At 43.1% G+C, this 25,447-nt stretch overlaps 1 protein-coding gene across 1 annotated transcript in view; it reads left to right on the forward strand.

The window, feature by feature from the left end:
* PROC (protein C, inactivator of coagulation factors Va and VIIIa) overlaps positions 1 to 25,447 on the forward strand; it is a 66,654-nt gene that overhangs the window by 33,780 nt on the left and 7,427 nt on the right. Inside the window, exons 6-7 of the mRNA XM_033959601.1 lie at positions 171 to 311; positions 16,679 to 16,776. Coding sequence (XP_033815492.1) covers positions 171 to 311; positions 16,679 to 16,776 — 239 coding nt within the window. The remainder of the gene's footprint in view (positions 1 to 170; positions 312 to 16,678; positions 16,777 to 25,447) is intronic.

Genomic DNA, 25,447 nt, shown 5'->3' on the forward strand with positions numbered 1-25,447 from the left:
TTTCCACCCAATTTTGGGTGGGAAAAAAGTGCATCATATGAAGCAAAAAATACAGTACCTTCCATGTGCTATAAAATATATCTCAGAAACAACTGACATATAGAACCTGCTGTACTGTTCTTGAATGAAGCTGACTGATAGTCTTGTTTCCTCTTCTCCTTGATTACCAGAGGCCCTCTACTCCAACTGCTCCATTAACCATGGAGGCTGTGAGCATTTCTGTGTAGAAGATCCAGAAAGCAACCAGCGTCATTGTAGCTGTGCGTCTGGGTATAAGTTAAATGATGATCACTGCAAGTGTGATGCAGCAGGTAAACCAGTATACAGTGCTATTCACATACCATTCTTACAGCTTCTCTATTGATTGTAAGAGACATAGTCTCTGCAACATTGCTTTCTTTGATTTTTATTTCTAGCTATGATTCATTTTCCCCCATCCACTACAGTTTGACCTGTGCTATTTCCCAATAAATAATTAGCTTATTTCATATACTGAAGGCTTTGGTTTCACATTTTTGCAGCTGTAGTTCTATAAAGAGCACTTAGATACAGGCACCTTAATTCAGCATGGAGATAACCTGTTCTATGAAGCTTAATAAGGAAAAGGTGAAATTTATGGTGGTGACCAGGAGTTTTAACTGTTTGTCTAATACATATTTTACTGTTAGTGGGATAACATTTAAATTAGTAACAGAACTAAAAAAATTTTTCAATGATCTAGAGCTGGGATTAGTGAGATAATTAAATTTGCTGATGACACAAAGTTCTTCAAAGTTGTTAAATCGCAAGAAGATTGTGAAAAATTGCAAGAGGACCTTGTGAGACTGGGCATCAAAATGGCAGATGGCGTTTAATGTGAGCAAGTGCATAGTGATGACATTCCATGTCAGTCAGGAATTCCAATTGCCTGCATTCCAGGTTACAGGTGTAAAGAAAAACAAACAAACCATAGTTTTGGAGTTACTGGACATGAGGAGAGTTCTTCTCAGTTATCTAGAGGTGACAAATGATTTTTATCTTTCAGTTCATTTTTTGGGGATCACCAGTCTTGGCAGACTGGGGAAGCCAGCATCTAAGGCTTTGATTTCCAGATGAATCCGCATAGCTATTTTGTCTGTCTACATTGGCTGTGGTAAACAACTGCCAATCTCCTTGAAGGCACATTCCATCAGAAGTGTGGCTTCAGGGCAGAATCCCAGGCAGTTCTGTCTGAGGAGATTTGTAGGGCAGTTACATGGTACACTCTCCATACTTTCACAAAGTTTTAGAGAGTGGATGTGAAGGTGCAAATGGATGCCATGTTTGGGTCCTCTGTGCAAGCAGCAGGGTCATCTGTCCCATCCTAGACTCAGGAGACAGCTTTGGTACAACCCACTGGTCAAGACTTGTTATCCTTTTGCACTGGAAGGAAAGATTAGGTTCTTGCCTCGATAATCTTCTTTCCAATATAAAGGACCATGAGTCTTGATGCCTGTCCTGTCAGATATCAATTTAGCTACTTCTGTACCTATGTTCAAGCGGTATATCAAATGCAATAAATCCAATCCTATCTCAGACATGTATGTGTGTCTCCAAATGCTTGCCTTGGAGCAGGCAAGAGAGTAAGTAGATTGTTTTTCAACTGTCCAGCAAGTACAATAAATCTGTGGGAAAGCTTAGAATAGCTGTATAAATGTGTTTGCTGGTTGCACTCAGGTAGTTGGCTTGTTTGGGTCCACCTTGCTTGTATTAAGTTTCATGGGGTTTAATTAATTGTTTTTGTTACAGAGCAGAAAAGACTTGATTTTGTCAGGAAGTTCACCGTACCTTCCTTTCTCATCTGGTGTGATCAACTGCTTTGGTACAAATTGAGGAGATGGGGACTGCCCACTGTCGCAAGGAGTGGAACTAGAAAGCTGTAGATGATTCCTTCTGCAAGATGAATAACCCACTGGTCAAGACTCATGTTCCTTAATACGGAAAAGATTATTGAGGTAAGAACCTAATCTTCTCTTATCTCACTATTTATTCTCATCTCTAGATCATTGATAATTATGTTATAAAGCAGTGTTCCTAGCACAGATCCTTGGAGTGCCCCACTATCTACTCTTTTGCATTCAGAATATTGACCATTTAACCCAGCTGTCTGTTTTCTATCTTTTAACCAGTTCTTAATCCACAATGAGACATTATCTCCTATCCCTTGACTTTCTAATTTCCTCAGAAGCCTTTAACAAGGTACTTTGTCAAATGCCTTCTGAAAATCCAGATACTATACACAATATCGACCAGCTCACCTTTAGCCACATGTTCATTCACTTCTTCAAAAAAATGTAGTAGATTGGTGAGGCAAAATTTCCCTTGACAATATCCATATTGGCTCTCTTTCATTAATCCATAATTAGCATATGTATATGTTCTGTCATTTTGTTCTTTATAATAATCTCTAGCATTTTGCCTGACACTGATGTTAGACTCACCAGTCTATAATTTCCAGGATCTGCAAGTTCATTTTTCAATTCTATTAGTGCTCTGGGATGTGTACCATCCAGCCCAGACAATTTGCTACAACACTTCTCCCTCCATATTCGCAGGGGTTAGGGGCAGAGCCAGCCCGCGAATATGGAAAAATGCGAATAACTTTTAGAGCCGACTCTGACCCACTCCCACCTGCCTCCCAGACCTCTCTACACCTTATATAACGGTGAAGCAGGGCAGACACAATCTTCCTACACTCCTGCCCCGTGCAGAGTTGTGAACAAAAATGGCTGCCTTGAGTGTCCGCTGTAGTCTCATGAGACCACGGGAATTAATGGCAGCCATTTTTGTTTATGACTCTGCATGGGACAGGACCATAGGAAGATCGCTCCTGCCCACTTCACTGCTAGGCCACCAGGTATAGTGTGGAGAGGTCTGGGAGGTGGGTATGGATCAGGGTTTAGAAACTTGCAAATAACCGAAGTCGCAAGTCCTAAATCCGTGAATTTGGAGGGAGAAGTGTTTTCAAATTGTCCCATTACATCTTCCAGTGTTACAGAGTTTTGTTTCAGTTTCTTTGGCTCATAAGCATTAAATACCATTTCTCCCCCACATCTTCCTCAGTGAAGACTAAAACAAAGAATTAATTTAATCTCTCCACTATGGCCTTGTCTTCCCTGAGCACCCTTTTTACCCCTCAGTCGTCTAGCAGTCCAACCAATTCTTTTCTCTGTTTCTTGCTTATAACATATCTAAAAAGTTTTTACAATGGGCCAGGTTCTGAAAACCTAATGTTGCCTTTAACACAGTTGCTAAACCGGTACCAAACTGTTTAGCGTGCATGTGTTTTAGCAATGGATATCAAAATGGCTTACCACGGTCTTTTCTGAGCTTCCTAGTAGTATCCGATTCTGCCATCAATAATTTAATCGAGCACTCTGGTGGATTCTTCAACATTGCTGAGTGATTCTCCAAGTGTGGAGTCTGCTTTTGGCGACCAAAAATCAGCGACTGGTCCAGGAGGGTGCCAGTGCTGTGAAAACTACATAATTCACATAAATTTAAGTATATTTGTTGGGGGGGGGAGGAAGTAGACAAAAGCACACTTCTTGAGTGCATATATTATAGCCTAGTCTTGAGTTTCTGGCTGTGGTTCATAATAAAATTTAAATGTATACAAGGACGTATTGAAATCAAATTTTAGTAGCTGGACATCATTCACACCACATTAACAAAGACTTTGTAACCACACACCATCAATGAGACAACCTATGAAAAAATAATATATATATAAGACAACGGAGAAAAATGAACCTCAATTGTGAGAGGCCAGGACTACACAAGTACCTGAGCCAACTCACATCATCACGGGTTCATAAAAAAACTCCGTGTACATTTAAATAATTCTCATTCATACGTTTTTTCAAAAACTATTTTTCTTTTTCAAACTTTTTATGTGTGAGCAAAGTCAACAGTATTAACAATCTATTATTCAGTGTGAACCGAAACCAAACTGACCAAAAAATTAACGAGGGCAACAGCTCAACTTCACAGGTGTAAATAGTTGTAGAGGCATGAAAATTGTAACAGCAACAAGAGAAAAAAACATTCACTCATCTGAAAAAACAAGATGGTTCTAAAGATTCCTCAGTTCATGTCCCAACAGAAAAGTCTTTCTGTTTCTCCTAAAAGGCTACTTCAGGGGAGTATTGCATTGTCCAGAAGATTTCACGCTTCTTCCAACAAAATCACTATAAAGCTGGCTCCTCTCCAGATGAGTGAATGTTTTTTTCTCTTGTTGCTGTTACAATTTTCATGCCTCTACAACTATTTACACCTGTGAAGTTGAGCTGTTGCCCTCGTTAATTTTTTGGTCAGTTTGGTTTCGGTTCACACTGAATAATAGATTGTTAATACTGTTGACTTTGCTCACACATAAAAAGTTTGAAAAAGAAAAATAGTTTTTGAAAAAACGTATGAATGAGAATTATTTAAATGTACACGGAGTTTTTTTATGAACCCGTGATGATGTGAGTTGGCTCAGGTACTTGTGTAGTCCTGGCCTCTCACAATTGAGGTTCATTTTTCTCCGTTGTCTTATATATATATTATTTTTTCATAGGTTGTCTCATTGATGGTGTGTGGTTACAAAGTCTTTGTTAATGTGGTGTGAATGATGTCCAGCTACTAAAATTTGATTTCAATACGTCCTTGTATACATTTTGATTTATTTTATTGAATCCCCTGTTATATTTAGTCATAATAAAATTTGACATTAAAAACAAATAACAAGATTTACATGAATTATAGCAGTTTTGGGAGGGGGAAAGGCATATCTTATGCATGCTTGTTAAAAGCCGACATTGCATTTCCCTTCCCTTCATCCAGTAGCTCTGGCAGGCCTATGATTGACACACTGCTTACGGCAATGCTTTTCCCAGCACATTTCTGCCTGTTTCATGGTGTATTCTGTGCATGTGCCGATCACTATCACCAGCAAATCATCTCATATAAATTTAGTGAACTTTCGCTTCTCTCCGCCAACGTCATTTGCATGCGTGTTTTTTGTAGAATGACTCGCCCTTTTGAAATCGCTACAATAACAGCTACTACATTGGTTTTTACTGTGAAGTTTTGAGAATCTGGCAGTATTTGTTTCTGCTTCCAGCACAATCTTCTTTTCAAGGTCTCTTTGCCTTCCTTATCAGTGCCTTGCATTCGATTTTCCATTCCTTCTGTTGTTTATTATTAATTTCAGTTGGGTCCTTCTTTTAATATCTGAAGGATTTTTTTTAGCTTTTAATAGCTTCCTTCACCTCACTTCTTCTCAACTGCTCCTTGTCCTGAAGAGGTGCTAAGTGAGGATCTTCTAAGGGGAAGAAAAACTCCAGTAGAATATTATACCTGCTGGAATTCAAACTTGGGAAAAGGTGCAAGTACTTCTGCAACCACAGTATGGCTGGGAAGTATCGTGTGGCCAAAGCTGTTGCTCAGATTACAGCTTCTGTGTCTATGCAGACAGAAAATGTTACCCACATAGAAGGAGTAGTTTTATATGCAAGCTGTCTTCAGCTTGAATCCCTCCTGAAGGAAGTAAATGAACTGAGAGAAGAGGTGGCAAGACTGAGAAGCATCCATGAGAATGAGAGGTACATCGATGGAATGCTTCATGAGCCATCAAAGATTTCCACAGTGGGAAAGAAGAGGCTGTGCTGAGGAAGGAATGCTGGATTCATATTACATGTCTCTGCATGACTGATACCATGACTTTACCTGCCATTGAACTGAAGAACTGGTATGTATCCCTGGAAGTGGAAGAGATGAGAGCGTGCCAGGGAGAGAAAGGACCAAAGCTCGAAATCCCCAAAGTTGCTGGATCCATGCCCTTTAGGAGGAGTAAGGTAGTGGTGGTTGGAGATTCCCTTCTGAGGCGTACAGAGGCATCCATTTGCAGACCAGACATGATGTCCCAGGAAGTAAGCTGTCTGCCTGGTGCCAAAATCCAAGATGTTACGGAGAGCTTACCGAGACTTATCAAGCCTAATGACTGTTATCCAATGCTGCTCATCCATTTTGGTACTAATGATACTGCTAGGTACCCCTCTGAACTTATTGGAAGTGACTTTGTGGCTCTGGGAGAGAAGGTAAAGCAGTCAGGTGCACAGATGGTATTTTCATCAATCCTCACTGTTGAGGGTAAAGGCCTGTGCAGAGAAGCTCACATCCTGAAGTAGAATGCATGGCTGCATGGATGGTGTTGTTGAGAGTGTTTCAGCTTCCTAGACCATGGGATAATTATCCTAAGGCAGCTGAGCAGGTATGGTGTGCATATATCAAAGAAGGGAAGGAGTGTCTTCAGCAGCAGAGTGGCTAACCTGCTGAGTAGGTCTTTAAACTAGAATCATTCGGGCAGGGTAATCAAATCCCTCAGGTGAATATAAGCCCTCAGATAAGTGAATCACTACATACCTCTACACAAAAGGAAAAGGGGTAATGTCTGGAGCTATATACCGTATTTTCACGCATATAACGCGCGCGTTATACGCGTTTTTACCTACCGCGCATACCCCTCGCGCGTTATATGCGTGAGCGCGGTATACGAAAGTTTTCAAACATAGTTCCCACCCCGCCCGACGCCCGATTCACCCCCCCAGCAGGACCACTCGCACCCCCACCCCGAACGACCACTCGCACGCGCTCCCACCCGCATCCACGATCGGAGCAAGAGGGAGCCCAAGCCCTCTTGCCCGGCCGACACCCCGACGTCCGATACATCCCCCCCCCCGGCAGGACCACTCGCCCCCCCACCCCGAAGGACCGCCGACTTCCCGACAATATCGGGCCAGAAGGGAGCCCAAACCCTCCTGGCCACGGCGACCCCCTAACCCCACCCCGCACTACATTACGGGCAGGAGGGATCCCAGGCCCTCCTGCCCTCGCCGCAAACCCCCCTCCCCCCCAACGACCGTCCCCCCCCAAGAACCTCCGACCGCCCCCCCAGCCGACCCGCGACCCCCCTGGCCGACCCCCACGACCCCCCCACCCCCCTTCCCCGTACCTTTGGAAGTTGGCCGGACAGACGGGAGCCAAACCCGCCTGTCCGGCAGGCAGCCAACGAAGGAATGAGGCCGGATTGGCCCATCCGTCCTAAAGCTCCGCCTACTGGTGGGGCCTAAGGCGCGTGGGCCAATCAGAATAGGCCCTGGAGCCTTAGGTCCCACCTGGGGGCGCGGCCTGAGGCACATGGTCGGGTTGGGCCCATGTGCCTCAGGCCGCGCCCCCAGGTGGGACCTAAGGCTCCAGGGCCTATTCTGATTGGCCCACGCGCCTTAGGCCCCACCAGTAGGCGGAGCTTTAGGACGGATGGGCCAATCCGGCCTCATTCCTTCGTTGGCTGCCTGCCGGACAGGCGGGTTTGGCTCCCGTCTGTCCGGCCAACTACCAAAGGTACGGGGAAGGGGGGTGGGGGGGTCGTGGGGGTCGCCAGGGGGGTCGCGGGTCGGCTGGGGGAGCGGTCGGAGGTTCTTGGGGGGGGCGGTCGTTGGGGGGGAGGGGGGTTTGCGTCGAGGGCAGGAGGGCCTGGGATCCCTCCTGCCCGTAATGTAGTGCGGGGTGGGGGTAGGGGGTCGCCGTGGCCAGGAGGGTTTGGGCTCCCTCCTGGCCCGATATTGTCGGGGAGTCGGCGGTCCTTCGGGGTGGGGGTGCGAATGGTCCTGCCGGGGGGGGGATGAATCGGACGTCGGGGGGGGGTGAACGGAGAGTCGGGACAGCGCACGGAGAGGCGGGGCAGTGCACGGAAGTCAGGGGGGTGAACGGAGAGTCGGGACAGCGCACGGAAAGTCAGGGCAGTGCACGGAAGTCAGGGGGGGTGAACGGAGAGTCGGGACAGCGCACGGAAAGTCAGGGCAGTGCATGGAAGTCAGGGGGGGGGGGTGAACGGAGAGTCGGGACAGCGCACGGAGAGGCGGGGCAGTGCACGGAAGTCAGGGGGGGTGAACGGAGAGGCGGGACAGCGCACGGAGAGGCGGGGCAGTGCACGGAAGTCAGGGGGGTGAACGGAGAGTCGGGCAGCATGCGCGGTATAATCGTGAGCGCGTTATACCAAAGTTTTTGTGCTTATCATCGTGATTTCTGCGCGCTATACACGTGTGCGCGTTTTATACGGGTGCGTGTTATTTGCGTGAAAATACGGTATACCAATGCTCGAAGTATGGGAAACAAGATTTTGGATCTAGAAGCTGTGATGGAAGAGGTTGAGTTGGATTTAGTGGCTATCACAGAGAACCACGACTAGGATATAGTTATACAGGGCTATAATCTGTTCAGGAAAGACAGGGTAGGAAGAAAAGGAGGTGGAGTGGTATTATATGTTAAACATCATATTAAAGCCACACAATTGCAGGATTTGAAGGATAAGGAAGAAGCATTATGGGTCAATCTGGAAAGAAGAAATGGAAAATGTATTTACAATGCTGCGATATATACGGTAGGCCTCCTTCACAGATAGAAGTGGACAGAGATTTAGTAGTAGACATTCAGAATATAGATGTGAAAAGGGAAGAATTACTAATAGATAATTTTAATATGCCAAATGTTGATTGGGGTATTCCTATTGCTGAGTCTTCTAGAAGTAGGGAGATCCTGGATTCTCTACAAGGAGAACTGTTCCAACAGTTGGTAATGGAACCCGCACAGGATGGGGCCCTACTGGACTTGGTGCTTACAAATGGGGAAAGTGTTTCTGATGTTACAGTGGCATCCAGTGATCATTGCATGGTGTGGTTTAATATTAAGACAGGTGTAGAGAAGGCTCATTCAAAAGTAAAAGTTCTAGACTTTTTAAAAAACTAACTAAAATAGTTAAAATGGTTGGAAAATTTTGGTAGGTGGGGGAAGGGTATTAATAAGTATGAATTCTTGAGAATTTTAGGCGATGTCTATATTGTATAATGAATAATTTACTTTGTGTTTCACTTATTATATATGTTTTAAGAATGAATAAAGAATAATACATATGTTATGGTAGGGTTGGGAGGGAAGGGGTTAAATTTTATATATTATTGTTAAATATGATAGAAATTCAAGTGAGGTATCTAATTTCAATTGTTAATTTATTGATACACTTGATGTAAGATGTAAAAATGAATAAAGATTAAAAAAAAAAAAAACCAAAAAAACTAACTGTTCAGATGGGGGATTACATCAAGGAATTGTTGTTTGGATGGGAACGTCTGGAAAAAGTAGGAAAGCAATAGACAAAACTGAAGGGATCTATTGTAAAAGCAACAAACCATTTTGTAAAGAACGTAAGGAAAAGTAAGAGGAAAAGAAGGCCGCTTTGGTTCTCAAAAGTAGTAGCTAAAAAGGTTAGCAAAAAGAGGTTAGCTTTCATAAACTACAAAAGATCACAGAAAGAGGAAAACAGGCTAAAATACCTGGAAAAATTAAGAGAAGCTGTCAATTGGTCAGGAAAGCAAAGATACAAATAGAAGAAAAAATAGCCAACATGGTAAAACAAGGGACAAGAAATTTTGTAGGTATAGGCAGTCCCTGGGTTAAGAACAGATTCCGTTTTTTTAAACCGTTCTTAAGTTGAATTTATTGTAATACGGTTCCTAGTATTCTTCCTACTTTCTCCACTTCCTTGAGGCCCCTCTTGCATCCCTTTCTGTCCATCCCATTGTTCCCTCTCATCTCTCTCTTCCCCACTCCTCTCCCACCATCATGTCCAATAATCCTCTCTCCCTCCCTATGTTCAACAATTCTCCTCTTTCTTCATCTCCGAATGTGCACCATCTCTTTTTACCTCTCTGGCACCCAATTCTCCCATCCTATTCCCTCCCTCACCTCAGTATCTCTTCCCCTCACTCCCTCCATTCTTCCACGCTATGGCTCATGCTCCCCTCCCTCCTTCCCTTCATTCTGTGCCCCAAGTTAATGCCCCCTCCCTCCTTCTTTCCATCATTTGTCCAAAGTTTGTGCTCCCTCCCGAGTCCCAACACGCCCATCTTCCTCCCTCCTGAGTCCCAATGTGCCCCTTTCTCTCCCTTCCTCCATTCTGTACCTCGAGTACATGCCTTCCTCTATCGGGTGTTTACCTTCTGGCCGGTTCCCTCCTCCTTCCTGCCACATTCGTTTCTCTGCATAGCCTTATCTGATGGAGGAGCTTTCTCAACGGCAGAGGGAAGGTTTCCGGCTCAGCTGCGGGACATGCATAGGAGCCACCACTCACTGTTTTATGCAAAGAAATGACTGCGGCAGGAAGGAGGAAGTAGCTGGCAGGAAGGTAAACACCCGCTGGAGGGAGGCACCTACTTGAGGCACAGAATGGAGGGAGAAAGGGACGCATTGGGACTTAGGAGGGAGGAAGAGAAGTGCGATGAGACACCGAAGGTAGAACAGGACTCCCATTTGTAATTACGAGTCCAGCATATGTCAGATGTCCATAAAACAGGGACTGCCTATATATTAGTTATAGGAAGAAGTGCCCAGAACTGTGCAAAGCATGACAGTCGAACTGTGAGAAAGAAACCTGGATTAAAAGGGACTTGTTTTGGTTTTTTTTCTTTTTTCTGATTGATACAAAAAGTGGCTGTAAGGAGAACTTTTGTTTGTGATAAATCTCCTCCAAGCACCATCAGTCGGTGTGGCTGTATTAGAACCAGTGCAAACTGAACTGGATTATAAAACTTGGAACTGGAAATTATTGGTGGAAAGGTTTTTTTTCCCCTCTGCTGTGCTTATTTCAGAGTGGTCCTCCAAAGAGCGCTAATACTTGCGCCTGGGGCGGGAGCTGGGTTGCCAGCGCTAGGCTTACCCCTGGCCCCGTCACAGAAACTCAGAGGTGAAGGGGAGAAATATATAGAAGCTGATAAAGATAAGGCTAAATTGTTTAACAAATATTTCTGTTCTGTGTTCACAGCTTAAGTGCTGGGAGCAGGACCGCAGAAGATAAGCGATAGAGGTATGGTAGACCCTGATCTATTTTGAGTGGAAGACAACATAGGGCAATGATCAATGGAGATCTCTCTGAGGAAAGGGATGTTACCATTGGTGTGCCTCAAGGTTCAGTTCTTGGACCTGTTCTATTTAACCATTTTGTAAGCGATATTGCTGTCAGGTAAGATTTGCCTCTTTGTAGATGATACCAAAATCTGCAATAGAGTAGACACCCCTGATGGTGTGGATAACATAAGGAAGGACCTAGTGAAGCTTGAAGAATGGTCTGAAACTTGGCAACTAAGATTTAATGCTAAGAAATGTAAGGTCATGTATTTGGCCTGCGGAGGAGCTCCTGTATATGTTTTTCCCATGACCAATGAAAAGTAGAGTGCTTCAATGGGTCAGAACGCACCCAGGTTGAGTGATCCTGGTAGCCCCAGATTGGCTGAGGTGGACATGATATACAAACTTAGTACATCTGCAGAAGGACAAGGTTGTCAGGCTTCCTTGTCATCCAAATCTTCTCTTGCAGGGTCCCATGCAAATAGAAGCTCAAGAAGCAGATTTCAAATCTCCTAGCGATGGAAGATCCCACTGCCTGGCACTACCTCCAGATCCTGACCTCGATGGCAGCCACCACCCTGGATGTGGTTCCTTGGGCAAGGGCACACATGAATTTCCTATAGGATTCTCTTCTCTCCCATTGGTCCCTGCAGTGTTGTTCCCTCCAAGTGCAGCTTCCCTGGACAGTGGAAGCAAGGAACTGCTTGCGCTGGTGGCTCCAGGTAGACTCCTTGTTGAGGTGTGTTCCTTTCTGAATCCCCTCATGGGTGATACTAACAACTGATGCCAGCCTGGCAGGCTGGGGGGGCTCATTGTGGCAGGTGTCTGCTGCAGGACTGATGGTCTTTCCATCAGAGAATATGGTCCATGAATCGTCTAGAACTGCAGGCCATTCAGCTTGCATTAAAGGTGCTGCAAAAAGATCTGTAAGGTAAGATCAGAGTGTTCTCGGACAATACCACCATGGTAGGGTATATGAACAGACAAGGGAGCACCACAAGTACTCCATTACATCTGGAGGCACAGATGTTGTTCAGGTAGGTGGAGGTTCATCTTCAGGTATTCTCCACAACCTGTGTAACAGGAGTGGAAAATGTGCAGCTGACTTTCTCTGTTGGCATACTCTAGATCCTGTTCTAAAGAACGTTTGACCTTATTGTGCAATGCTGGGGAAGTCTGGCAATGGACTTGATGGCTTCAGTTAAAAACATGAAGATGGATTGCTTCTACATCTGAAGAAACAAACCAGGAAGCACAGGGTTGGACATGTTGCTTTATGTTTTCATCTGACCCATGGTGGGCAGGGTCATTTGCAGAATCACAACTCTCCCGGGACTTATGATCCTAGTAGCCCCAGATTGACCTCGCTGGCCATGGTATCTGGATCTAATAAGTCTTCAATGGTACAGATGCATCAAGCTACCAGTGCATATAGAGCTACTCAGTCAGGATCTAATCCACATGGAGAGTCTAGATCGCTTTGGTCTTACAGCATGACTATTGAACACTCAGCCTTAGTACACAAGATATTCAAAGGTAGTCACTTCTACTCTCTTCCGAGCTAAAAAGTCTTTGACTGTTGCAGCCTCTGCTAAGGGCTGGAATGTTTGTCAGCTCTGGTGGATCCTTTCAAACTCCAATTCTGGTAATTCTTGACTTTCTGCAGGCATCTCATGCTTCTGAGCTCGAGTGGGAATGGTCTTGCTGGTGTCTTATCCAGATGTGACCAGATTTTTGAAGGGGGCACTCAGATTACAGCCTCTATTATGCCAGCCCTTTCGATGTAGAATCTTAACATCATACTGAAAGGACTTTGAAAGCCCACATACAAGCCCCGTCAAGAGGGGTGTCTGCTGGATCTCACAGGGAAGGCAGTATTTCTTGTGGCAATAGTCTCAACGAGAAGGGTCTCAGAATTGCAGGCACTCTCATGAGGAGAACCATACCTCAAGATCACAGAGGCAGGAATTGTCCTCCACATGGTACCTTCCTTTCTACTGAAGGATGTTTCAGCTTTCCACATCAACCAAGAGGTCCATCTACCCACCTTTCAGGCTATGGCTTGGCCAAGCAAGGTAAGACATTGCAGAGACTGGACGTACAAAGAGTTTTACTCCACTATTTAGAACAGACAAATGACTTTCATCTTTACAACCTTCTGTTTGTTCTAACCAGTCACTCAAGCAGATGCATTTTCAAGATATCTATTGCCAGCTGGATTCATATGACAGTTTAATAGACGTACGTTGCTTGTGGCATATAGCTGCCCAGGGACGCTATCAGGGCAGTACTACCAGTCCTGCATTCAGGGGCCCGGAGCTGACAGGGGGCCCGGGCTCCCCCAGGGTCGCAAGCATAGTCTCCTCTCCTTCTCCTTACCTGCCCTGCCGCAGCACACAGCCGAACAAAAGTCTTCCCGATGTCAGCTCTGACGTCGGAGGGAGGGCTTATGCAAAGCCCTCCCTTCCTCCGACGTCAGCGCTGACATCGGGAAGACTTCCGGTCGGCTGCTTGCGGCAGGGCAGGTAGGGAAAAGGCAGTCGTGTTCCGAAGGGGGGGGCGGTCCGCCCCAGGTGCAGCCATGGGGCCCGGGGGGGAGTATGCACAGCCGGTCAGGTCCCCTTAGCCTTGTGGCGCTTCCCCCGACCGACCGACAACAAGCCCGGCCGACAAACCTCCCTGCCTTGTAGCAGCGAATCTAAATTACCTTCTTACAGCAGCTTCAATACTCCAGCTGCTGTAAGAAGGTAATTTAGATTCGCGGCTACAGGGCAGGGAGGTTTGTCCGACCGGGCCTGTTCTGTTGTCGGTCGGGTGGGGAAGCGCCATAAAGGTAAGGGGCATGGAGGGAGAAAGGGAGGAAAGGTGGAGTGGAGAAGAAAAGACGCTTAAGGGAAATGGGTAAAACTGAGGGGGGAGAAGGCCGCTGAAAGCATTGGGGAAGACAAAGGGGTGGAGAAGGACGCTGAAAGGACATGGGGAAGACGGGAGGGGGGAGAAGGACCCTGAAAGGACATGGGGAAGACGGGGGTGGGGAGAAGGACACTGAAAGCACATGGGGAAGACAGAGGGGGGAGAAGGACGCTGAAAGCACATGGGGAAGACAGAGGGGGGAGAAGAACACTGAAAGGACATGGGGAAGACAGAGGGGGAGAAGGACGCTGAAAGGACATGGGGAAGACAGGGGGGAGAAGGACACAAAGCAAATGGGGAAGACAGAGGGGGGAGAAGGATGCTGACAGGACATGGGGGGGAGAAAGACGCTGAAAGGAAATGGGGAAGAGAGAGTGGGGAGAAGACACTGGCAGGGAAGAAGACAGAGATGCCAGACTATGGGGGGAGGGGAGGGAAGAAGATGGGTGCCAGACCAATTTGGAAGGGGGGAGAAAGGGAGAGGCACAGTAACAGAGCAAATGGAAGACACAGAAAGAAGAGAGACAGTGGATGGAAGGAATTAAATGAGAACATGAGGAAAGCAGAAACCAGGCAACAAAGGTAGGAAAAAAAATTCTTTTTTTTTTCTTTGCTTCAGGATAAAGTAGTATATTAGTTGTGTTGATAAAAATTTATAAACATTAGAGGCTCTGGTAGAAACCCGTTTACAAAGTATGTATTCTTCCCAATTAATATTTCCAAATTAATAAAGTCTTTTTGCTTATTTTTAAATGGGTTTCTACCAGAGCCTTTAATTCAGTAGCATAATTAAATGAAATAACTATTTCTGTAGTTTATAGGGACGGGCGGGGACGGAGGGGAATCCTCGCGGGGACGGGCGGGGACTGAGGGGATTCCTCACTGGTACGGGTGGGGATGGAGGGAGTCCTCACGGGGACGGGTGGGACTTTGGTGGGGACTGGTAGGATTTCTGTCCCCGTGCAACTTAAACATGCACCTTTCTTCCTCCATCCCATAACACACACAGCCTGGTGGTGATGATTATCAGATTGATTCATGAATATATAATGATGTTATGAGTGTGCACCGCTTCCTTCCCATCCTCCTTAGCATGTCACATACAGCATGTTACATTACACAAAGTCTGTGTAATGTAACATGCTGTATGTGACATGCTGAGGATGGGAAGGAAGAGGTGCACACTCATAACATCATTATATATTCATCCATAGCTGCATGTTAATGATGTGCTCATATGCACTTATTTATCATCATAACATATACATCATCATTAACATGCAGCTGTGGATGTGTAAGAACAGGCTGAGGAGGATGGATGGGAAGGAAGGAAGGTGCACATATCAATATATCATACATTTTTAACATGCATGATGCAGCTATAGGCAAGCTGAGGAGGATGGGATCATACAGATGTATATGTTTAGATATGCACTCAGATGTGTAGTTTTTTCTGATATATTTATTAAGCTTACAGTATTTATAAAAACACATTTAATACTTGTTACAAAAAATATTGTGCAATTGTGATCTACTATAAAGGTCAAAAGAAATCCTTAACTGAGATTTTACATTCAAAAGTGAATTATAGCTACTAGCACTATTATTTATTAGTTATTTATTATGCAGATGTTTGTTAGTTTATTAGTTCAGTATTAGACATATGTTAGTTTAGAATAGATAGGTATAGATTAGTTTAGTTTAGGTTAGGTTAGGGCCCTGCTGAAAGAGTCTACCTTGACGTGGTTGCAGGCTTACAAATCTTTTGGTCAAAGAGTGCGGCGACAGAGAAAAGTATGTGTGTATTCGGCCCATGGAAGAAGGGGGGGGGGGGAAGGGGTGCGTGGGGGGCCCAACAGGATTGCTTAGTAAGGGGCCCATAAATTTCTGATGGCGGCCCTGTAGCTGCCTATTTCTCTCAAAGCTCATTTGACTAGATCTGTAGAGCAGCTACTTGGTCTACTCTCCAAACCTTTACAAGATTCTACAGCGAGGGTGTAGCTGCTTTGGAGGATGCTGCTTTTGGGTCCCCAGTTTTGTGGGCAGGATCATTGGTCCCACCCTAGGCATCTGCCATTGCTTTGGTATATCACCTACAGTAGAGACTTCTATGTTTATGTAACAGAATGGAATATTAAGTTCTTACCTAGATAATCTTTGTTCTCTTAATACACATAGGTATCTGTAAGGCCTGCCCTGTCAGTTTCAGTGCATCTGCTTTCTGCCTTTGATATACCTAAAGTCCAGAACTAAAGTTTTTCTCCTGTCAGTTGGAAGTACATGTAATCATACATGACTAATAAATCCATGCGTTTATTGAGTGCCTAAACTCCATATGCTTTTTGATGCATACAGCAGAGTGGTTTGTTGGTACACCTATGTTATTAGTTCTTGCTAACTATTGTTCTTTTTCATGAGTTACAGAGCAGAACAGAAATGTACTATTGTTCTGGAGAAGTTCCCTGTGCCCCTCCTTCTGCTTTCTTTTGTTATAGTGGATATCGATTGCTTTGATACAAACTAAACAGGGCACTATACTCCACTGGTGAAGGAGGAGTTGCTGAAAGATGTGATTGACATCCTTCTGCAACAGTTCATAACTAGAGGATATTCACCTACAGTGCAGACTACTGTGTGTATTAACAGAAAGAAGATTATACAGACAAGAACTTAATTTTCCACTGGATGATTTAAGATAAATTTTTAGAATCAGTGTATCTAATAAGTCACAAAAAATGAATTATTATCCAAAGACACCATGTTAATCTCCATGCCCAATCTGTTTCTTTTTTTTTTTTTGTAGTGGAGTTTCCATGCGGTATGGTGAAGAAACAACAAGTGCCATTTGACATTCGAATCATTGGCGGCAAGCCTGAGAAAAAAGGAGACAGCCCATGGCAGGTGAGGAAGAAAGAGCACTTGGCATGATAGCTGGAGATAGCGTATAGCAGATGGAAAGAGATGAAAGAGGAAGAAAAACAGAGCACAGGTTTATAGGTTTAAGTCTCGGCATCTTTTGTAGAAACCATGGCCATTTTGAGACTATCGGAGAGGGGCTGACTTTTTCCAATTATGTGATATCTGTGGAAATGTCTGGTACTCACCTGCCCTGAAGCAGCAGATAGCGAAACATAGTTATGCATAAAGAGATGTGTGACACAGTTTTGCTTTCCTTGTTACCACCTGGACAAGATAAGTGAAAGTCCATTGTTTTCTAAAGGGCCAGTAAATTATTCAGCAGTACTCTCAAGGACCCTGTTTGCAGCTTATTTCTGCAGGTGTGAAAACAACTTGTTTTTTTAATGCTTGACTATAAAATTCATAAGAACACTAGAGGTATTTTTTCCTGACCAAAGACTGTAATAGCTCTTACCTGTGGCATTGTCTCAGAAGGCATAGAGGGGTATTTGAGCACTGGCTTCTGAAGTCTTTTTCTCCACTTAAATAATTTGTGTAGGGTTATCATTTTTATCACACACTGAAAATATGATAAAACATGCTCCTATTCAGCTGAATATTGGTTTGATTTTCAAAGTGAAAATGCCCATGACAAGTAAGGAGGAGATAACTCAGGCCTTGGGAGAAGGGATGATGTTGGCAGGGGAGAGAGAAGTAACCTTGTAGAGGAAAGAATAGCACAGCTCATGGGAAATGAGAGAATACATCTTGTAGCAGGGAAGCAGGAAGTAGAAGATTTAGAAATTTAAAGTAATCCCTTTATATTGCACTTATTAAATAATCTTTTTCTTTACTAGCTTTAAGGAGCCTTAAAAGATCTTGTATATTATCACTGTCCTTCATGCAGCATTTTTAAAAGCTTGTTTGAAACAATTTAAATTAAATGCCTCCATTTGAATATTTTAGGACATTTTTGCAGAGTTTAATTTTGACAAAGCTGGATTGCTATATTTCTTTATTTTTGGATCTTCCACAGCCCATTATTAGAGTTATACATAAGGTGACCATATGTCCTGTTTTGAACGGGACGGTCCCGTTTTGAGACCCCCCTGTCCCATTGTCCACACACACAGCTTCGGGATGCCAAAATGTCCCATTTTCAGGGACAGCATCCTGAAGCTGTCCGCGGGGACAACGGGACAGGCGATCGCTTTCTGTCCCTCCCTGCTGCACCAAAAAAAAAAAAAAAAGCCTACCTCCAGGCCCGATTTAAACTCCCCCCCCCCCGGTCCACCACCGCTGCTCCTCTGTTTACCTCCTTGCCGCTAATCGTGCCCAGAAGCCTTCTTCCCGACGTCAATTCTGACGTCAGAGAGGACGTTCCGGGCCAGCCAGGCAGCGATTGGCAGGCAGTCTGGCTTTGGGGGAGGCAGGCAGGCATGCTGGCTTTGGGGGAGGGAGGCCGGCAGGCTTTTTGGGATGGGGTGGGACAAAGGCTGGAAGGCAGTGAGGGGGACATAGGAAGGAGGGATGAAGGAAGGAGAGAAAGAGGCAGAGAAGAGGGGGATTGTAAGTAGAAGAAAGACTAGAGAGATAAAGGCCTGGACCAAAGGGGAAAGACAGGAGGCAGAAGCAGGAATTTGGGAGGTGCAGACAGAGGGGGAGAGCCCCTGAAGAAGAGCATAGAGAGGCAAGATCATAACAGAGGAGGGAGACCTGGAACAAAGGTACAATGAAGAACTGACACTGGATCTGGGGGCACTAAGGACATAGGAAGGAGGCACTGGGGGCACTAAGGACATAGGAAGGGGCACTAAGGACATAGGAATGAGGCACTGGGGGCCCTATGGACATAGGAAGGAGGACTGGGGCACTAAGGACATAGGAAGGAGGCACTGGGGGCACTATGAACATAGAAAGGGGCACTAAGGACATAGGAAGGAGGCACTGGGGGCCCTATGGATATAGGAAGGAAGGAGGGAGGGAATAGAAAGGGACAATTGTTGGGCCTGAGTGCAGAAAGAAATGAAAGAAAGGATGCACAGTCAGAAGGAAACACAACCAGAGACTTATGAAATCACCAGACAGCAAATGTAGGAAAAATGATTTTATTTTCAATTTAGTGATCAAAATGTGTCAGTTTTGAGAACTGATACCTGCTTTCTATATTTTGCACTATATTTGTCTATTTTTCTGTAGTTACTGAGGTGACATCTTTGAAACCCCCCAAATATAAATAATTAACATTTTCTCTGCGTATAGGGTGCTTTGTGTTTTTTTTTTAATTTTATGGTTACAATTATGAAATAATAAGATATTGTATGTACATGAAAAATGAATAGAAGAAATTGGGGGCAGGGCTAGGTCAGGGTTAGGGTTGGATTGGGGGCAGGGCTAGGGCAGGATTGGGGGTGGGGCTGAATATTAATAGATGTCCCGTTTTGATGAAAAAAATAAATGGTCACGTTAGTTATACAGCTAGTTCAGAATTCTGTGGCTTGACTCTCTACTAGCACTTCCTGTTTTTATCACATGACTCCACAGCTTATATATTTACACTGGTTACAGATTGGTTTCAGAATCAAATTAGGCTCCCTTTTATCAAGTTGTATTAGGGGTTTTTTATCGCCAGATGCAGCGGTAAAAGCTCCAATTCTCATAGAATTCTTATGAGCGTTGGAACTTTTACCACCGCAGTTAACGATTCTGCCATAGTACCTGATATACAACCTTTAATTAGTTGAGCCTGATATAAATATAAAAGATGAGGTAATAGGGTAATTTGGAATGACTTGTAAAACTCTACAGTAAAACCATCACCACCTGAAGCGGATCCAACTCGAAGGGACTTCAACGCTGTTTGTAATTCTTTCATTGATATAGGTGCCTCAAGACTTTCTCTTATATGATCAGGAATTTTTGGTCCCTTAATTAAATTCAAAAATTCTAAACCTTCATTTTCATTATTTGAATAAGACTCAGAAGAATACAAAGCTTTATAAAACTCCAAAAACTGTTTTTAAAAAAATTGCAATTTGAGGGTGAGTCTCACCTTTTTCATCTATAATCGCAACAATTTTTACTTTTCTTTTTTTAGCTTTGAGATAATTAGCTAAAATTCTTCCCACCTTATTCGAGTTTCCATAATATAAAGCTTGCTAAGAAAACAATTCTTTTCTAGCCAATTGAGAGGAAATCTCATTGTATTTATATTTAGCTTTTAAAAGAGCCTGTAAAATTGATTGTTCCCATTTTAAAGCCAGTTGTGATTCTAATTCTTTAATGTTTTGTTCAAGATCAGAAAAATCCTTTATAAGTTGTTTCCTAATATGAACCGAATATGAGATTATTTTTCCCCTCATGGTAGCTTTAAAAGCATCCCATAAGGTCTCCAATGAGATTTCCTCTGAAGCATTCATTTGAAAATATTTGTTCATTTTTAATTGAAATTCTTCAAGAAATTTTGAATCTGCAAGCAATGTATTATTAAATCTCCATACAGGTCTACTAGAATCTTTATCTGCAAATTTAAATTCAATCCAAACACCACCATGATCAGACAAAATAATTGGTTCTATGCTGGCCTTTATTACCTGCTGTACTAAAGTATCTGATACAAAAACATAATCAATTCATGAAAAGGATTTATGAACCTGGGAACAAAAAGAAAATTCCCGATCATTAAAATGGAGAATCCTCCAAATGTCCTTGAGTGCACATGAATGCACCAGATTATCTAATCCTAATGACTTTATTATTCTACTTGGCTTTTTATCTAATAATGGATCCATCACAGCATTAATGTCCCCTGCCACAACTACATTAGAAGCAGCCAGTGGTAGTATCAACTGTTGAAGAGCCTTAAAAAATTCATCCTGATGCAAATTAGGGGCATATACATTAAAAAGCGCCATCTTGTTTTCCCCCAAGCTCATGGCTACATGGATCCATCTGCCTAGGGGATCTGCAGATTTTAATTTAAATGCAGCTAAACACTTATTACTAATTAAGATTGCCACCCCAGCTTTTTTACCCACAGCAGGGGCATATAAACATTCACTAATCCAACCTCCTTTTAGTTTTTTTGATTCAGTGGCATTTAAGTGAGTCTCTTTAATGTAGTATATATCAGCATTTTGTTTCTTTAAAAAATTAAGTGTTTTCTTTCTCTTAATCGGATTATTGAGGCCATTAACATTTAATGAGAATATTTTTAAAGACATCCTAAATAAATAAAAACATAGAATATGACGGCAGAAAAGGGCCTTCGGCCCAACAAGTCTACCCACTCAAAGAATTCTCACCCCTAGGTTCTTCTTTGAAGTGAACCCACTTATTGATCCCATTTGTTCTTAAAGTCAGTCACATTATTGGCCTCAACTACCTGAAGTGGAAGATCATTCCAATGGTCAACCACCCTTTCGGTGAAGAAGTACTTCCTAGTGTCACCATGAAATCTTCCACCCCTGATTTTTAGCGGATGCCCTCTTGTCGCCGTAGGTCCTGTAAGGAAAAAGATGTCTTCTTCCACCTCAATACGGCCAGTAACGTATTTGAACGTCTCTATCATGTCACCCCTCTCTCTGCGTTCCTCGAGAGAGTATAGCTGCAACTTACCTAGACTTTTCTTCATATGGGATATCCTTGAGTCCTGAGACCATCCTGGTGGCCAACCATTGGACCGATTCTATTCTCAGCACATCCTTCTGATAATGTGGCCTCCAAAATTGTACACAGTACTCCAGATGTGGTCTCACCATGGATCTGTATAGCGGCATTACCACTTCGGGCTTTCGGCTGACAAAACTTCTCCGGATGCAACCCAGCATCTGTCTAGCCTTAGATGAGGCTTTCTCCCCTTGATTGGCTGTCTTCATATCTTCACTAATGATTACTCCCAGATCCCGTTCTGCAACAGTTTTAGTTAAGGTCTCGCCATTCAGAGTGTAGGTTCTGCATGGGTTTCTGCTTCCGAGGTGCATAACTTTACACTTCGTGGCATTAAAATTCAGCTGCCAAATAGTAGACCAGTGCTCCAGTAAAAGTATGTCCTGTGTCATAGTGTCGGGCACGGTACCTCCACCCACTACGTTGCATAATTTAGCATCATTGGAAAATAATGCAATTTTACCCCGAAGTCCCTGAGGCAGGTCTCGTATGAAGATATTAAATAGGATTGGACCCAGGACCGAGCCCTGTGATACTCCACTGTGCACTTCCGATTTTTCAGAAAGAGTACCATTTACCACCACCCTTTGATGTCTGCCACTGAGCCAGTCTTTAGCCCATGCAGTTAATATTTCTCCTAGCCCCAACGAACTCATCTTGTTCAAAAGTCTACGGTGTGGGACGCTATCAAAAGCCTTACTGAAGTCCAGATACACTACATCTAAGGACTCTCCCTTATCTAGTTTTTTTTGTTACCCAGTCAAAGAAGCTGATCAGGTTTGATTGGCAGGATCTCCCCCTTGTAAATCCATGCTGGTGGGGATCCCTCAATCTCTCATCGTCCAGAACCGTATCTAATTGGTGTTTAATCAATGTTTCCATAAGCTTACACACTATTGATGTGAGACTTACCGGTCTGTAATTTGCAGTCTCTAACCTGCATCCCTTTTTGTGGAGCGGAATGACGTTAGCTGTTTTCCAGTCTAATGGAACTTTTCCCTTGCTCAGAGAAAGATTGAAGAGCGTGGCTAACGGCTCTGCCAGGACATCTCTCAATTCCCTAAGCACTCTGGGGTGCAATTTATCCAGTCCCATGGCTTTATTCACTTGAGCCTTGACAGTTCTTGGTAGATGCTGCTGGTGGAAAATTCAAAATTCCTGAACTGGTCTTCTGAGCTCTCCCTTTTTTGCAGCTGCGGACCGCATCACGGTGCCTCACAGGTAAAGACTGAGCAGAAGTATTTGTTCAGTAGTTCGGCTTTATCGGAGTCCGATTCTGCAAAGTTGGAATATACCAAATATTCCAATCATAATCTTTCCTATCAAAGTGTCCCAAAAATAAATTTCCATATACATCCAGAATCCTTCCCCATCCCTTGCCCTCCTGAGCCCATATTCCTATCCCTCCCATATCCCCCCTCACAAAGACAATTTGATACGTTGAACTTGGTACGAGACAATGGACCCACAACCTATCTCCTCCCCCCATGCCCTCTATAAACCTAATGCATATGAAACATTTTTCCTATCCATTGTGAAAATCTATTATTCTAAAATTTATTTCAATTCTTTTCCCCAAATAGAATCCAAATCCTAGCTTAATATTTATAATTTAATAATATTACATTTTAACAATTTTCCCTACTGCAAAAGATCAGTTTATACTGTAAAAGAAAAATGTCATCAATTCAATAACAATACCTTTAATCTATAATATTAATCTTTAATCTATAATATTATTATCAAATCCCTTTATTAAATAACCTTAGAGTATTTGTAACCTATGGGGCTCATAATCGAAAGGGAAAAACGTCCAAAAACCGGCCTAAGTTGGTACTTGGATGAACATTTCTCAAAAACATCCAGGCGCCGATAATAAGACCGGGTTTTGGACGTATTTCTAAACGACCTAGGCTTTCATAGTGCCGCTTAACGTCCAAAGCTAAATGGGGCGTTTCGGGAGGCGTGTCGAGGGAGGGAGTTGGGCGGATCATGGGCCGGCTTAGACTTAGTTGTACAGCATGTATAACCGAAAGTTTAACAACAGAGCCTAGACGGAACTTGGACGTTGTGACTTAGACCATGTAAAACCCTCAGAACCCTTTTGTACTGGCATATAAGTGGTTCCTGCAGCCATAAGGGCTATTGGGGTGGTAGATAAGTGGTTCTAGAGGATTCTGGAGGTGGTTTGGGGGCTCACTATCACCTATAAGGGAGATGTAGTGAGGAGAAGCCATTGCACCCTTTTGTGAAGTTCATAGCAGTGCCCTGTAAGGTACCCCACTATTTAGGTGGCATGTCTGGGTGTGCAGTCCATCACTTTGCAGACCCCTCCCACGTCCAACAGGACTTGTTCTAGGCATTTTGGACTTGGACAGAAAGTTGGACGGAAATGTGGTATAAAAATGGACAATTTAGTGGCTTGGACGATCAAATCCGCAGGATGTATAATCAGACAATTTTCAAAAGTAGAAAAAAGTTGGATGTATCTTTCGAAAATGTATCTTAGGCTCTTTTTTAACTTTGGACGACTTGCGAGATGGACGTAAATGGACTTAGACGTCCCTTTCGATTAAGCACCCTCCATGTGTTCAAATTTTTAATGAAGACAAATAATATATATTTAGAAAAATAAAGAATTAAATGAAATGATCATTAATATTTTCACTATCTGTTTTACATTCCTGAATAAATTATTAGTAAATTATTTCCTCTCAAAAATTTCCCTATAAATATCATGAACATTTAAACATGTTGGAATAATTTATAAACACAACCATAAACTAACATTAATATAGCCTTTTCCCTAAAAAAAAAAAAAATACAAAGCATATATATCAAAAGAAAATAAACATATATTGTCAAGGAAACATTCAAATTCCAAATTAGTCAACAGATATATTTCCTCCATTTAATCCTTCCAAACCTTTTGACGAATCTTCTTCTCCCACTAATTTCATCAATCTTTACAGTATCTTTAACCATTTCAGTTGGTATTTTCATCTGCTGACCAACTCTAAACTGCATTTATGTACTCCCAATCACTGAACTTGTTTTCACATAAACAAACCCACACCAGCAATTAATATCCATGTATTAAGATCTCTTCTCTTCCTGGTTCTGTCCATTCATCACCTCCTAATCTGTCAGTGTTGTCTGTCTATTAATTGAACAGTGAATTCAGTTTCCGTAACTGCAAACTTTACCAAAAATCACTTGCTGACTCCAAATGTAGATCAGACTGCATAATACAGTTGACATTTATTTCCAGCCTCAACATATTAGATAAGTATTAGAGAGCATATATAAATGTTTTCCTCCCAGTAACCAGCTCTCACTTTTCCAATGCCCCAATTTGAAATCTCTTCATTTAAAAAGTCCTTCTATTTTCCTCTCATAAACTGTCATCTGAATTAGTTATACTTGTCATATCCAACTGCCCTTCCAGGAAAGTTTATTTTGAAGAATATAAAAAGTCATCTTAACATAAAAATCATTGATATTCGAAATTAACTCCTTGTTTTCCAAATCATGAATTAAGTCATTTTATTCAATTCTTTTTCAATAAATTCCTCCAGTTTAACAGGATCTTGATAGTGTTGCGTTTTGTTCATATAAGTAATTTTCATTACAGCAGGGTATATTAAACCGTATCTCGCTCCTAATTCCCTTAGCTTCGGCCTCAATTGTAAAAACTGCTTTCTCACCATGGCCGTGTGTTTAGCAAAGTCAGGAAGAAATGTCAGATGAGAGTTTTTCCATTGTACCCGCTTATGTTGTTTTGCTGTAGATAAAATTTCTAATACCTGTTGAAACCGTAGCACTTTTATAATTATTTGTCTTGGACTTGACTGGGAAGTTTTGGAAGGAAGGCGGTGAGCCCTTTCAATTTCAAAAGGGTTTTTAAACTTTAGTGAATAGAACCCCCGAGATTAACATAGTTAAAAATTCAATCATATTTCCCCCTTCCAATCCCTACGATAAACCAAGAATTCTATTTCTATGG

Source organism: Geotrypetes seraphini, chromosome 9 (genome assembly GCF_902459505.1).
Source record: "Geotrypetes seraphini chromosome 9, aGeoSer1.1, whole genome shotgun sequence".
Classification (NCBI taxonomy): domain Eukaryota; kingdom Metazoa; phylum Chordata; class Amphibia; order Gymnophiona; family Dermophiidae; genus Geotrypetes; species Geotrypetes seraphini.